This window comes from Corythoichthys intestinalis, chromosome 5, assembly GCF_030265065.1.
Source record: "Corythoichthys intestinalis isolate RoL2023-P3 chromosome 5, ASM3026506v1, whole genome shotgun sequence".
In the NCBI taxonomy this organism is placed as follows: Eukaryota; Metazoa; Chordata; class Actinopteri; order Syngnathiformes; family Syngnathidae; genus Corythoichthys; species Corythoichthys intestinalis.
In genome coordinates this window covers 60,433,992-60,448,678 of record NC_080399.1, presented here as the reverse complement: position 1 = coordinate 60,448,678, position 14,687 = coordinate 60,433,992, and the positions used below count along the sequence as shown (strand labels likewise).

General features: G+C 39.3%; 1 protein-coding gene across 2 annotated transcripts in view; it reads left to right on the top strand.

Moving 5' to 3' along the window:
* Positions 1-9,632, top strand: part of plcg2 (phospholipase C, gamma 2) — a 100,171-nt gene extending 90,539 nt beyond the window's left edge. For both annotated transcript variants that reach the window (XM_057836917.1, XM_057836918.1), the window contains 5 exons: positions 834-942; positions 1,023-1,190; positions 3,575-3,663; positions 3,743-3,876; positions 6,560-9,632. In XM_057836917.1, the coding sequence (XP_057692900.1) occupies positions 834-942; positions 1,023-1,190; positions 3,575-3,663; positions 3,743-3,876; positions 6,560-6,602 (543 nt within the window). In that variant the 3' untranslated portion in view covers positions 6,603-9,632. The remainder of the gene's footprint in view (positions 1-833; positions 943-1,022; positions 1,191-3,574; positions 3,664-3,742; positions 3,877-6,559) is intronic.
* The last annotated feature ends 5,055 nt before the right edge of the window (positions 9,633-14,687 follow it).

Genomic DNA, 14,687 nt, shown 5'->3' with positions numbered 1-14,687 from the left:
TGTGTTTTATAGCAGGCAGGGCAGCTTTAAACCAGTCATCAGGGATTGGGCATACACCGGACTTAAAATGTTTGGTAAAATTTGGTTTCAGTTGCTCTTTAAGGCAATTGAAATTTGCTCTTTAGGTGGAGGGTTCACTATTTTATTTTTTTCCCCCCTTCTGTCATTGTATGCATGCTATCCTCATTAAAATATCAAAACCTATAAATGTTTGGGTGGTTTTAGTTAAAGTAGACACTGTATTTTCATCTGTGCGATTTTGACAAAGATCAGATCACATTTGAGGGTTATTTTATGCAGAAATGTGAGAAATTCCAAAAGGTTCAGATACTTTTTCATACCACTGTATGTATGGTGTACTTGAACAGTGAAATGTGCTATAAATTGTGACTACAAAAATATCAGAAAAGGCCTACTAGAAAATCTGAACTTTATTTGGGGTTAACCAGAGGAACTTTGAAACGTATTAGATGTTGGATTCGTTTATTCTGAAAACTGGCACATCCCTAGTTTTAAGAGGACATGCACACATTTGTCATTTCAGTGGTTCATTTAGACTTTTACACAAGAAACATTTATTTTTATTCAAATACAATTTTACAGCCTCACATAGTGATTTAAAAAAAAAAAAAAAAACTTACCTTTGCCTTTGTTTTTCTTCACACATCACAAAAACCAGGCACTTGAATAGAGGCGTGTAGACTTATATTTAAAAGCTGTTGTGTAGAAAATGCATTAATCTTTTTTTTAATTTTTTGCTGTTTTCAAATTAAGTTCAACTGAGCTCGGTTTAACTTAACATTTCACCTGGACTTTTACTCTGTATTTTGCAGGTCATTGCTGCCAGACACCTACCGAAGCTTGGCCGCTCGATTTCTAGTCCTTTTGTGGAGATTGAACTATGTGGTCACACCGAAGCAAAGTCCAAGACGACGGTCTATCGTAGGCAAAAATAAATTGGATATCTTACTATTAGGACATACAAAATGTGACACGACGACTTGTATTTCCGATATTTGTAGGGGATAATGGTCTGAATCCAGTGTGGAAAGCGACGACACGGCCCGTGTGCTTTAAAGTGTACGAACCTGAACTCACTTTCCTGCGCTTTGTGGTCAATGAAGAAGACATGTTTTCAGATCCCAACTTCCTTGCTCAAGCTACCTTTCCAGTTAAAGGTATCTGTTCAGGTGAGAACAAGCTGTACACCTGTTTTTTTTCTCCCCCTCTCTCTCAACATCTAAATTCAATATAGACATGTCATTATACATTATATACATTATACTATATACTGTTACCGAATGAGTCTAGCGGAAACAGCTTTTCTGGCGAAAAAGAAATGCTTAAATTCCCAAATTCTTTATAGATGTGGACGTAAATCAGTCTGGATTCTTGGTTAAAAGCAAAGAAACCGTGCAGTTAGTGTTTATTTTACGTATGTTGTTGAAGTACAATGCTGCTCTATTATAGAGTGACCATATTTTGATTTCCAAAAAAGAGGACACTCGGCCCGGCCTCGAGATACTTGAATTTTACTCGAAGATCACTCAAAGATGCGTATATCTCCCACTTTTTTTTACTCAACAGGCTTTATTCTTCCAAAAAATAAAAAATAAAAAACAAACAAAAAAAAAAAAAAAAAAAAAAAAAAAAAAAGAATAATTGTTAAAAAAATAATACAATGCAGACTCATGGAAATGTAGTCCAGTTAATACACACACACACACACACACACAGTTGGCTATGTGCCAACTCAACATTTTTTAAAATTACGATCACGACAATTGTCGTTGACAAAATGTTATTCCCACTCAATTTTTATTCTCATACAATGTTCTAAATTGTACGCAAACAGTAACTGAAATAAACTGACAAGCGATTCAACCAGCATGTTTCCAAACGCAGCAGTTCAAATTCAAAACTACATTGCCCATAATGCCTAGCGCAGCTGAGGTCACTGATTGCTACCCTATTAGCGAATACGGGAGCCAAGGCAAAATCAAGACTTTGCTATAAAAGTTTACTACCATCGGCAGCGCAAAGATGCGACAACAAATGGGATTTTACAGATTACACCAGTACAAATCTCCGACAGAAGTCAACAGTTGCCATTATATACGTATTTATCGTAAAAAAAAAACCTCATAAGCAACACAGCTATTTAGCTATACTGGCATTCAACCACTAACTAACGCAGAACAATTACAAGACTCATACAATATACTGCATCTCTGTGTACACATATAACCCTATGTACAACAGAAGACACGTGATCGACATTAACAGGAGAAACTTACAGAAAGGTGTATGGAGCCACGTCTTTTAGAACTTCTTATTGAACTCCTTACTGTAGTCTGAGCTCTCGCCAAACCGTCAGTAGATGGTGGTAATTCCCCATGAAACAAAGGGTGAACTGCCAACAAAAAAGAAGAAAAAGATGTACTCCTTCTCCCGCCCCTACTAGTAGGAGCAACGTCAACGCAGGCAAGCGCTGCCCCCTAGCGGCCGGAGGAATTCTCTTCAAGTTGGTCCTGTAAAAAAAATCATAAAAACCGGACATTTTTATGAATTTATAAAACCCGCCCGGACAACGAGGATACTGCGTGAAAGTAGGACTTGTCGGGGCAAAAGAGGACGTTTGGTCACCCTACTCTATTAGCGAATGAGGCTAGCGGCCACCTGGCGTAAAAGGAGCTCTTCTGGTTAAAATTCTTGTTAATAAATGCTTAAATCCCTGAATTTTTCATAGATATGGACGTAAAACAGTCTTGATTCTTGGTTAAAAGCAAAAGAAACCATGCAGGTAGCATTTATCTTACGTAATTATGGCTAATGTGCTGCTCCTCTTTTAGCCGCCTCCATGTGTAAACAAAGAAGAAAATTCTTGCAAGTAAATGCTTCAATCACTGAATTCTTTATAGATATGGACGTAAAGCTGTCTCGATTCTTTCTTTAAAGAGCCAAAAACCGGGCAGTTACGCATATATTTTATTTATCATTTAACATATCGGAGAAAATGCGACAGTACCAAAAAAAATACAATTAAGCGATAGTTATGAGGTAGATATCCGTGGCTTTTTTACAGACGCCATTTTTTTCCATTGTGATGTAATTTGTTTAAAAGTTTAAAATGTGCGAGTGAATAATTTTTTAAAGTCATTTTTTTAACAAAATATTAGGCATCACTTGATGATTCTAAGCTAAAAACAACAGACATTCTGAATAATAAATATAATTAATTACCTTCGTTTTATGGCTGGGTTGAAACAAAAGTGGTTGCGCGACGTCTGTAAACGGGGGTTTCCGGGGTAAAACGGACAAATTAAAAATAGTTCAGGAGCTTAATGCGCCATGAATCTGCTATGGCAGTATATAGACATATTGTTCTATCAAACACAGCAGTTCTTTAGGCTTAAAATACAGCAGTTTATTTTAAAGAGGAGTGCAAGAACAGAAACTGCTTTTTCAGTCTTGTCTGTGTTTTCCGCCTTATCAAAAACTAGTAGATGTCATGAAGCTTAAGAATTCTTTGTTTTCATGTGTTTGTCTGACCGTTAAATGGTTTCTTTTTAAGGTTACCGCTCTGTGCCTTTGAAGAACGGCTACAATGAAAACTTAGAATTAGCCTCTCTGTTGGTTGATATAAAAGTACTACAGCCGGAGGTGAGGACAATGAATCACAGTGTAATGCAAAGAGTGTATTTGTTTCCTATAATACTGGCTTTCATGTCCTGTGTCTTAGAACACAGAAGAAGAGCTTTATTCTTCCTCCAGTCAACTGAAGAAGAATAAAGTCGAGCACAGCAGTGAAGGACTCCTGTACACCTCCACATTAAATCAGTCTGTTAAAGAACCCACAAACACAAGTGAATACAGGTAAGTCTTCCGCATATTGAAGAAAAGTACAGTAGTTCCAAGTAGTTTCCCCTCTTCGTACTGTGTTCAGTTTACCACACTCAAATGTATTACAGTCAATATGTACAGTGCTGGCCAAAAGTATTGGCACCCCTGCAATTCTGTCAGATAATGCTCAATTTCTCCCAGAAAATGATTGCATTACAAATGCTTTGGTAGTAATATCTTCATTTATTTTGCTTGCAATGAAAAAACACAAAACAGTGGAAAAAAAATAAAATCATTATCATTTTACACAAAACTCCAAAAATGGGCTGGACAAAAGTATTGGCACCCTTTGAAAAATCATGTGATGCTTCTGTAATTTCTGTAATTAATTGCACTCACCCTCGTGAGGAAAAGCGGCATGGAAAATGAATGAATGAATGAATAATTGCACTTGTTACTGACATGTTGCACATAACAGGTGGTGGCAATAACTAAATCAATCGTGCAGCCAGGTGGCGTGGATTAAAGTTGACGCAACCTCTGTCCCGTGTCCTTGTGTGTACCACATTGAGCATGGAGAAAAGAAAAAAGACCAAAGAACTGTCTGAGGACTTGAGAAGCAAAATTGTGAGGAAGCATGGGCAATCTCAAGGTTACAAGTCCATCTCCAAAGACCTGAATGCTCCTGTTTCTGTTTTCCTCGTGAGGAAAAGCGGCATGGAAAATGCATGAATGAATGAATAATTGCACTTGTTACTGACATGTTGCACATAACAGGTGGTGGCAATAACTAAATCAATCGTGCAGCCAGGTGACGTGGATTAAAGTTGATGCAACCTCTGTCCCGTGTCCTTGTGTGTACCACATTGAGCATGGAGAAAAGAAAAAAGACCAAAGAACTGTCTGAGGACTTGAGAAGCAAAATTGTGAGGAAGCATGGGCAATCTCAAGGTTACAAGTCCATCTCCAAAGACCTGAATGCTCCTGTTTCTACCGTGTCCAGTGTCATCAATAAGTAACCTAAGCTAACCTCCCTAGATGTGGACAGAAGAGAAAAATTGACGAGAGATTTCAATGAAAGATTGTGCGAATGGTGGATAAAGAACCTAAACTAACATCCAAACAAGTTCTAGCTGTCCTGCAGTCCGAGGGTATAACAGTGTCAACACGTACTATCTGTTGGCGTCTGAATGAAAAGGGACTCTATGGTAGACCCCACGTCTTACCCAGAGACATAAAAAAAGCCAGGCTGGAGTTTGCCAAAACCTATGTTATCTGGTCAGATGAGAAAAAAGTAGAGCTTTTTGGGAAAAGGCATCAACATAGAGTTTACAGGGAAAAAAACGAGGCCTTCAAAGAAAAGAACACGGTCCCCACAGTAAAACATGGCGGAGGTTCCCTGATGTTTTGGGGTTGCTTTGCTGCCTCTGGCACTGGATTGCTTGACCGTGTGCATGGCATTATGAAGTCTGAAGACTACCAACAAATTTGCAGCATATTGTAGGGCCTAGTGTCACGTGCGCTAAACGTGCGCTCATGTGATAGTATATCGCATCACACTCATGCATCACAAAGGTTTCCATCATAAGGACTGTGCGCTCCCTAATATGTCACAAAGAACAACTGAGAACTGCCATTTTCAGATCTCTCCACAGGCGCTCAAAGGGATTCAGTTCTGGACTAATTGCTGGCCACTTTAGAAATCTCCAGTGCTTTCTCTCAAACCATTTTCTAGTTTTTTTAAAAGTGTGTTTTGGGTCATTGTCCTACTGGAAGACCCATGACCTCTGAGGGAGACCCAGCTTTCTCACACTAAGTGTCACGAAGGGACGGAGGAACCAGTTGCGTATCGCATACACGGTACTTTATTGATGTTGACAGGCAAAGGAAACAATCAGGTCAAGCGGTAATGGACAGTTAACATGCTAGCGTATGCTGGAACGCTGACGACCTGACACTGAATGCTATTTGTGCCTTTTTTAGTGTTTTGTGAAGGCACCCTTCAAATCTGAGACCTGGAGCAGTTGGCTAAAGAAGAAATGTCTAAAATTCCAGCAGAGCATTGTAAGAAACTCATTGATGGATACCTTAAGCGGTTGTGCGCAGTTATTTTGTCTAAAGGTTGTGCTACCAAGTATTAGCACTGAGGGTGCCAATACTTTTGTCCGGCCCATTTTTGGAGTTTAGTGTAAAATGGTAAAGATTTCTTAAAAATCCATTCTCTTTTTTGTTTTTTCATTGCATGCAAAATAAATGAAGATATTACAACCAAAGCATTTGTAATTGCAATAATTTTCTGGGAGGAATTGAGCATTGTCTGACAGAATTGAAGGGGTGCCACTAGTTTTAGCCAGCAGTGTAATTAAATATAACATATAAATATAATTAAACTGGTATTGAGTAAAAATATATGAGGGATCAGTACAAAATACCAATAACATAAGAATATTACAAAAATGTACACAAAAACTAAAGCATACAGAGAAGTAACCACAAATTGTGTGAATCACTTAAAAAAAAAACACTCATGTTACAGAAAAAGAAAATACTAGTATATTGGCCAGTCTTATTATTGTGAAGTATTAAAACTGGTTCGATCTAAAACATTGAGATCGGATGAATATGCAATAATGATAGTAATTGTTTATAGCACTTTTACCTGCTCAAGTGGGTAAAGACATTATCGTGATCTCCCTTCTTTGTTTTTATCTTTTAGCACAAAACAAAAGAAGGTAAAAAACAGTGCATCCTATTCCTGAGGAGTGGATGAACCTCACCTCCTCCTTCTACGTTACTTCCGGAAAAACACTGACAATAAAAAGAATTGTGATGTCTGAGTTCCAAGAAATCTCAATGGAAACACTTTTTTAAAATGCCTCCTGTCTTTACTTTCAAAAGCCTCAGGCAAACTGTCAGTTTTTTTTTTTTTTTTTTTTTTTTAAATGCAATTTCTTGCAAGAACTCTTAAAGTGTACTTTTTCTTGTTACTTCTTGTTTCGTTTTTATTTTATCTTTAGATTTTAGTTACTGAGAGAAGATGGTCAATCTGCATTCACTCTGGCTTGTATTGTGTGCATTCTGACTGTAGCATGTTGCAGACAAGACACTGGAGATTTTTTTTTTTTAATAAGGTGAAATTGTAATATCTCATTAAATGTGTTTATCAGCCAATATTCAGAGAGTTTCACTCAAAATGATCAAGCCACCATTGTGAATTAATGTGGACCCTCATGATATGAGCACAAACTGGTCCACGACCAGGCTGCTAACATGAATATGTGCATCATTAATAGATATTCTCCATTAGAAATAACTGTACAGTTAATACATGCAACACTTTCCATGACCACACATATTACCCCCAAATAACAATTCAAGACATCATTTTAAGGCTAAATAAACTGGAAATGAAATTAAGTTAAAAAAAAAAAAAGTTATTTATATACAAGCACTTACCGTAGTTTTCGCACTATAAGGCACACCTGACTATTTAAGCCGCAACCCACCAAATTTGACACGAAAACGATATTTGTCCATTGATAAGCCGCACTGGACTATAAACCGGAGCTGTCTTCACTGTATTATGGGATATTTACACCAAAAGATATTAACCGGTAACACTTTATTTGACAGCGGCATCATACAACTGTCATAAGACCAAATGAACCATCATGAAGCTTTGAACCAACTGGCTGCAAAGCTTCATTGCTTACAGAAGCTTCATTTGGCCATCATTGCTCCCTTGGGGGAGACAGTCAACCTCTGCTGCCACCTGTTGTCAACACTGTTGTTGTCCAACATGCCTCCGAGCATGCATTGCAGCGCTACAGATGGAAATAACTATCAAAATTCATGTTCTGTACGAATTATTTCTTCAGTTACTGTTCCAGTTGTTTCATTAATTGCTAGTTATGGTATTTGGTAACACCTTATTTGACAGTGGCGCCATAAGACTGTCATTAGACAATCATAATTATGACATGACACAGTCATGAGCATTAATGAATGCTTATAACATGTCATTTAGTGTTATCTGGCAAATTATCTCACTTTTGAATGGGTGTAAAAGATCCGAGCTGGACATAAATGGAGTTAGTGACATAATTTGACGGATGACACTTAATGACTGAATGCCCATGATAATGTCATGACACATTTATGACGGTCTTATGACGCCACTGTGAAATAAAGTGTCACAAGAACCCAAATAAATCAACAAATAAGCTGCACTGGACTATAAGATGGAGGATTCAAAATGAAGGAAAAAAGTAGCGGCTTATAGTCCGAAAATTACGGTACTATGAGGGCTGAAGCTTAGCGACGTGACGAAAGTGCAAGCCAGGAGGAAAGGGAGCAGGCGGCGGCCGTACATATGTCGTAACATTAAAGGAAACGATAGCATAACATGAACCAAACAAAATTTTAGGTGTCAGTAAATTGGGGGCCATTGTTAATGTTCACTTGTAAGCACAAATGATTTGGAGGCACTTTGATAAGAAATTCTATCACCGGAGACAACAAGGATGAGGGGCAGATGGTGGATTCTGTTGATGAGAGATGCTTGTGTACTCTCTAGCAGGCCACAATTGTTGAGTCCAAGCACAAGAGAGAGCTGGCAGGTCACCTTGTGGGATGTCGAGGCACTTGGACAGGCCAACTGAATTTTGCCCGTCGCTAATATATTGAAAAGTTTCTTGCATAACGCGACTCATTTTCGCTCAACGATTGACGTATCGTGAAAAAGTCCTGTGGTGAGATGCTCCTATCAGGAGGGTCCACTGTGCATTTCTTTACAAATTATATTGAGATGAAAAAGGTGTCTGCTTTAACTAAAACCACCCAAACATTTATAGGTTTTCATATTTTAATGAGAATAGTATGCAAACTAAAAAATAAGTAAAAAGTAAAAAAAAAAAAAAAAGTGAACTATCACATTTGATATTTTGTGTCTCCTCTCTTGGCAGCAATAACTTCAACCAGACACTTCCTTTATCTGCAGATCAGTCTGGCACATTGATCAGGACTAATCTTGGCCCATTCTTCTCTACAAAACTGCTGTAGTTCAGTCAGATTCCTGGGGTGTCTGGCATGAGTCGCTGTCTTTAGGTCATGGCACAGCATCTCAATGAGGTTCACGTCTGGATTTTGACTTGACCACTCCGGAACGTGTATATTGTACTTATGAAACCGTTCTGAAGTTCATTTACTTCTGTGTTTTGGATCATTGTCTTGTAGCAGCATCCATCCTCTTCTTAGCTTCAACTGTCTGACAGAGGGTTTTCCTGCAAAACATCTTGATAAACTTTTGAATTCATTCTTCCATTAATGATTGCAAGTTGTCAAGGCCCTGAGGTAGCGAAACAGCCCCAAATCATGATGCTCCCTACACAAAATTTCGCAGGGGGGATGAGATGTTGATGTTGCTGAGCTGTTCTATTTTTCCTCCACACATGACGTTGTGTGTTACTCCCAAACAATTCAACTTTGGTTTCATCAGTCCACAAAATATTTTGCCAAAACCTCTGTGGAGTGTCCAAGTGCCTTTTTACGAACATTAAACGAGCAACATTTTTTTTTTTTTTTTTTTAATATTTAGACAGCAGTGGCTTCCTCCGTGGAGTCAACCCATGAAAACCATTCTTGGCAATAGTTTTACATATAGTTGATGGGTGCACAGAGATACTGGATTATGCCAGTGATTTCTTTAAAGGGATCCAAGGATAGAAAGACATGTAAATAAATAAATGTCAGCACAAGTTATAATAATATGATATGAAAACCCCTCTTAATGTTTTCGTTTCAATAGTATTTGTAAAATTATTTTAACCAGTTGGTCGCCATTGTTGTTAACGTCGCTGGGCCAGTGACGTCACTGCGCCACGCTGATGTTTTTCACACAAAACAAAAAACGTATCACTTTTTAATAATGTAAGGTAGTGATTAAAATACGTCACAAGGTGTCAATGACAAGCTTTAAATTAATTAGAGATCAAGCCAATGAGTGCGTTATGTCCCTTGACTGACGCTGTAGTTTTCCTTTAATGCACAAGGGGGTGTGAGGCAAGGAGAAGGGAGAGTGTACACAGGCGTTCAGATTTGTCGCTCGGACCGCCCCCTTTATTTGCAGAAGCTTCAACAACTCCTTCGCAACAAACATAAGTATCATATAATGAAAATACAACAAAAATAATACATATCTGTCAAAAAATAATGTTCACAAAAAGAAAAGTGCTTCAATCTGTATTAATGAGGCCCTATTCTCAGACAGCTAAACAACAATACACAGAGAACTGGCATTCACAAATTCAGAATCAAAATATATATGCATAATACACATAAAACTTACTCAGAGATCGGTCAAATTCTATTTAAACATTTTACCAACTCGTTTAGCTCAACAAATACGCTGGATGGCAATATTTAGTCACAATATACAAACTATGATGCTGGGCGCCATTATCAGAAGTTTTGTTTGTTGTGACTCACTACTACAGCGTCAGTCGAAGGTCAAAAAACAGTCATTGTCTTGAGCTCTTATTAATTTAAAACTCGCCAATGACACCTTGTGGTGTATTTAAATCACTACCTTACATAGTTAAAGTGACACTGTGATGTATGGCCGCGGGGCCATGTGACGTAACCGCCGTGCGACATCAACAACAATGGCGAGCTACTAGTTTATTTTTTAATTTAAAATTTTACAAATTCTATTAAAACGAAAACATTAAGAGAGGTTTTAATATCAAATTATTGTAACTCGTACTAACACATCTTTTAAGAACTACATGTCATTCTATCCAAGGTACTCTTTAAGCCTTTAGCAGACGCTAGGGTTCTTTTTGATCTCTTTGAGTATTCTGCGTTGAACTCTTAGCGTCATCTGTAGTGGAAGGCCACTCCTTGGGAGAGAAGCGACAGAGCCAAACTCTCTCCATTTGTAAACAACTTCTCTGACTGTCGACTGATGAACATCCAGACTTTTAGAGATGATTTTGCATCCTTTCCCAGCTTTATACAAATCAACAATCCTTGATCGCAGGTCTTCAGACAGCTCTTTTGACTGAGCCATGATGCACATCGGACAATGCTTTTCATAAAGACAATTCTTAACATTTGTGTGTTTTATAGTGGGCAGGGCGGCTTTAAACCACTCATCAGTGATTGGGCACACACACCTGACTTAAATTGTTTGGTAAAAAATGGTTTCATTTGCCTTTTAAAAATACGTACGCCAGGATAAAAAAAGTCTTAAATAGCATTATTATGTGAATTAGAATCATATTTTGCGACGATTCCACTATATACAACAATTTGGCAAAGTGCAGATGAGGAGAAATTAGTGTTTTAATCCGCCGTCTAGCCATGCCTGCCATTATAGGGCTCTAGCGTCCCCAACAGGTGGGTGACGTCAGCAAGAGAATGGTTTCATCTGATTTAGTATGCAGCCTATTGAGGGGGAATTTTTCATAACGAGGAAAATGCGACGAAGAGAGCCGCAAAATGTCATTGTTTCAGTCTCTGTACTCCAATATTTTTAATGGATATTCTTTTTATCGAAGTATTTTTCCCAACTGCTAAATAAATGGTATGGTAATGACAAATAACAATCTTGTGCTAAATGGAATATGAAATAATAAAAATGCATTTATTCAATACGACATGGCAAAATTACTCCATAATAGTCAAAAATGTCGCCTCACCTTTACTGTCGCACCTCCAGAACACTATTTTATGCCGCTGTAGTTAGGCTTTTTACATTTACCTGCCCCCCAGCTTCCGAGAATGTAAACAAACCAAGAGGTGTGACAGCTAGCCGACATGCTAACCCGAACCGAGTGATGTCTCAAAATCTTATTTTCGCTTTCTAAGCGAAAAATCACACAAAACTAGCCCTGTTCATGTCACACAGCCGCGGGGTTGTCGATTGTCTTCGCCGATCGGCAACCTGCCCGGCGGAGAGCAAGTTACAGCTCGTTCCCCTGCTACTACGGACAGGAGAGCTTGCCGGGGAAGCTGCTGGAGAGTACCACCGGACAAACCAGCCGACATCGAAGGAACGCGTAGCTGGCACATGGTCAACACGAATATAATGAAAAATAATGCTTTACTACACGGCAATGACGTAAACAAAGAGCGGCGTGCAGTTGTTGTGTGCAGCTAACATGACAGACAGACTGTGTCTTAGGAGATCTTTTCTACTTGCTCATCCATGATGAAACGTAAGCAAATATATTTAAAGAAAAATTTGTAGTGTTTACTTTGCAATCGCTGTATTCGGTGCCATTTTAACACAAAGTTGCAATTTCTGATGGGGTTAAAAATTTGACAGAACATCGGGCACATGAAGAGGGCATTAAACCCAGTGTAGTGCTCTCCCGGCGGGGGGATGTGCGACAGGCCGCCGGTTTCGTCGGCCGATTCAACAAGGAGCATGTCAGCCACAAAATGCAAGCCACCTACGTATTAAAATGATCCCAGTATTTGACATAATAAAAAACATGATGTTTACTCACTTCCTCATAAGTCCAATGGTCCCACAGTAGTAGGACTTGTTTTGGCCAATATCCACTGGTGAATGGGAACCTTTTAAAACCCCGAAAAGGCTCACACGCCTCTCCCTGGTGCAGACAAAATGTTCTGCAGCCGTTTGGCTAGCGTGATGCGAAAAATAAACGAATTAATCCGCAAAATCAGCTGAATCCTTATTCCTTCTCATACAACAGTGACTGGACTGTGAAGAGGACTCCTTCTACCGTACACGTCACAGCGCCCACACACATCCAAGCTGTCCACTTCATTCCGGAGCATAAAATACCGCAGAAAATATGAAAAAAACATGCTTTTTGCTGTCATTGGCACTTTAAGTCTCCGTAGGCAGAGGGTTCACTTACTTATTTTCCCCCCTTTTGTAATTGTTTGCATACTATCCTGATAAAAAATATGAAAACCTGTTTCTGGTTGGGTGGTTTTAGTTAAAGCAGACACTGTTTTTACATCTGTGTGATTCTGACAAAGATCAGATCACATTTGATGGTGATTTTATGCAGAAATGTGAGAAATTCCAAAAGCTTCACTTTTTCATACCACTGTATATATATATTTTTTTCCCTGCAGACCCTATCAACAAGACTATTATCTATTGGTTTGTTCTCATTCTGTAACGGCCACAAGATGGCCGGAAAGCTCTGTGTAACATAAAAGTAGTAATTTGTGTCAAAGTAGTATGTTGGAGTGGTACTGTACTTGACTGAAAAACTGCTTGAAGATATGTGGTCCGTTCGTTTTGTTCTGATTCTGGGGCTCAATCAATACAGTTATTCCCCTTTTTCATTTGGAGCATTTTTGTCCAAAAGGCAGCTGTCTGTACCGGCTTAAAAATGCAAACAAATGCCATGCACGAACCAACTGCACTCTCTTTGGTGACGGAAAGGTCTAGGGGGAAAAAAAGATCATTGTAAGTAAGTGTGTCGTCACTGTTTTTGTGGCTACCATACAAGATTTGTCAAAAAAAAAAAAAAAAAAAAAATCTAATTCTCTCGCCAATCCAAATCACACTAGGAAAATAGTGTCCAACTGATCTTCATGAAAGGAAGACGTGCCCATTTCTGTCATTTCCACAGTCCGCACTTCCCAACATGTTACTTCAGGTGAGTCGGTTTTGCTTTTATCGGAAACAAACTGTTCCAGAGACCACTGACTTATAAGCGATTTCTGCTGTTGTTTTTTTCCATATCTGAGCGCAATTGTTGTGTTCACCTAAGCCCAAAGGACCGATTTTAGGAGGAAACACTGCCTGTTTTGAAACAATTGCTCCAAACTGGACAGGTCTGAACAAATTTTAAGGGTGCTTTCATTGCCTTTCTTTTTTGCTCTAAAACAAACCCAAAGATCGATTAGTTTGAACATATTTGAACACAGCAACCATGTTCGGATGCGGAACACAACAGTCGAGCCAAGAGCACCTGGATGAGGTGGTTTCGGTTCACATCCATTTTTATGGTTTGGTCATGGTGAGAAAAATTGACACAACTCACTCATAACTATGGTTATACAGTGTAACACATAAGTAAGTACACCCCTTGTATTTCTGCAGATATTTAAGTATATCTTTTCATAGGACAACACTAACAAAATGACACTTTGACACAATGAAAAGTAGTCTGTGTGCAGCTTATATAATAGAGTTAATTTATTTTCCCCTCAAAATAACTCAAAATATAGCCATTAATATCTAAACCCCTGGCAACAAAAGTGAGTACACCGCATAGTAACTACGTACATCCCTAAATGTCCAAATTGAGTACTGCTTGTCATTTTCCCTCCAAAGTGTCATGGGACTGGTTTCAGGATTGCTGTCAGCATTGCTGCAGAGATTAAAGAGGTGGGGGGTAAGCCTGTTAGTGCAAAGACCATATGCCGCACTCTTGATCAAATTGGTCGGCATGGCTGTCACCCCAGGAGGAAGCGTCTTCTGAAGATGCTACACAAGAAAGCAAGTACAAAGTATTCCATGCTGCGGTCCCACTGCCCCAAGCCAAGCTCTCCTATTTTAATGCATACATTGCACTACCCTCCCCTCACAATCCCATCACGGAGCTGGGTAATGGCTGCCAGCCGGGAACCTGGCAGCCACAGTAATAGGGTGGTAGGTGGGTCCCACACTTTTTCTCTATGGCACGGCTCCTGGGGCATAGCCTCCCCCCCTGCTTGCCAGCCGCGGGAGTGGGGGGAGTTCGGGGCTCCGATCTCGCGTTGCCCCGTGGCGGCTCCTCGGCGTCCTCCTGCCTCCGCCTTCCCCTCTCTTCTCTGACTGGGTATCCGCCCTGTGCTCCGTCGCGGGTCGT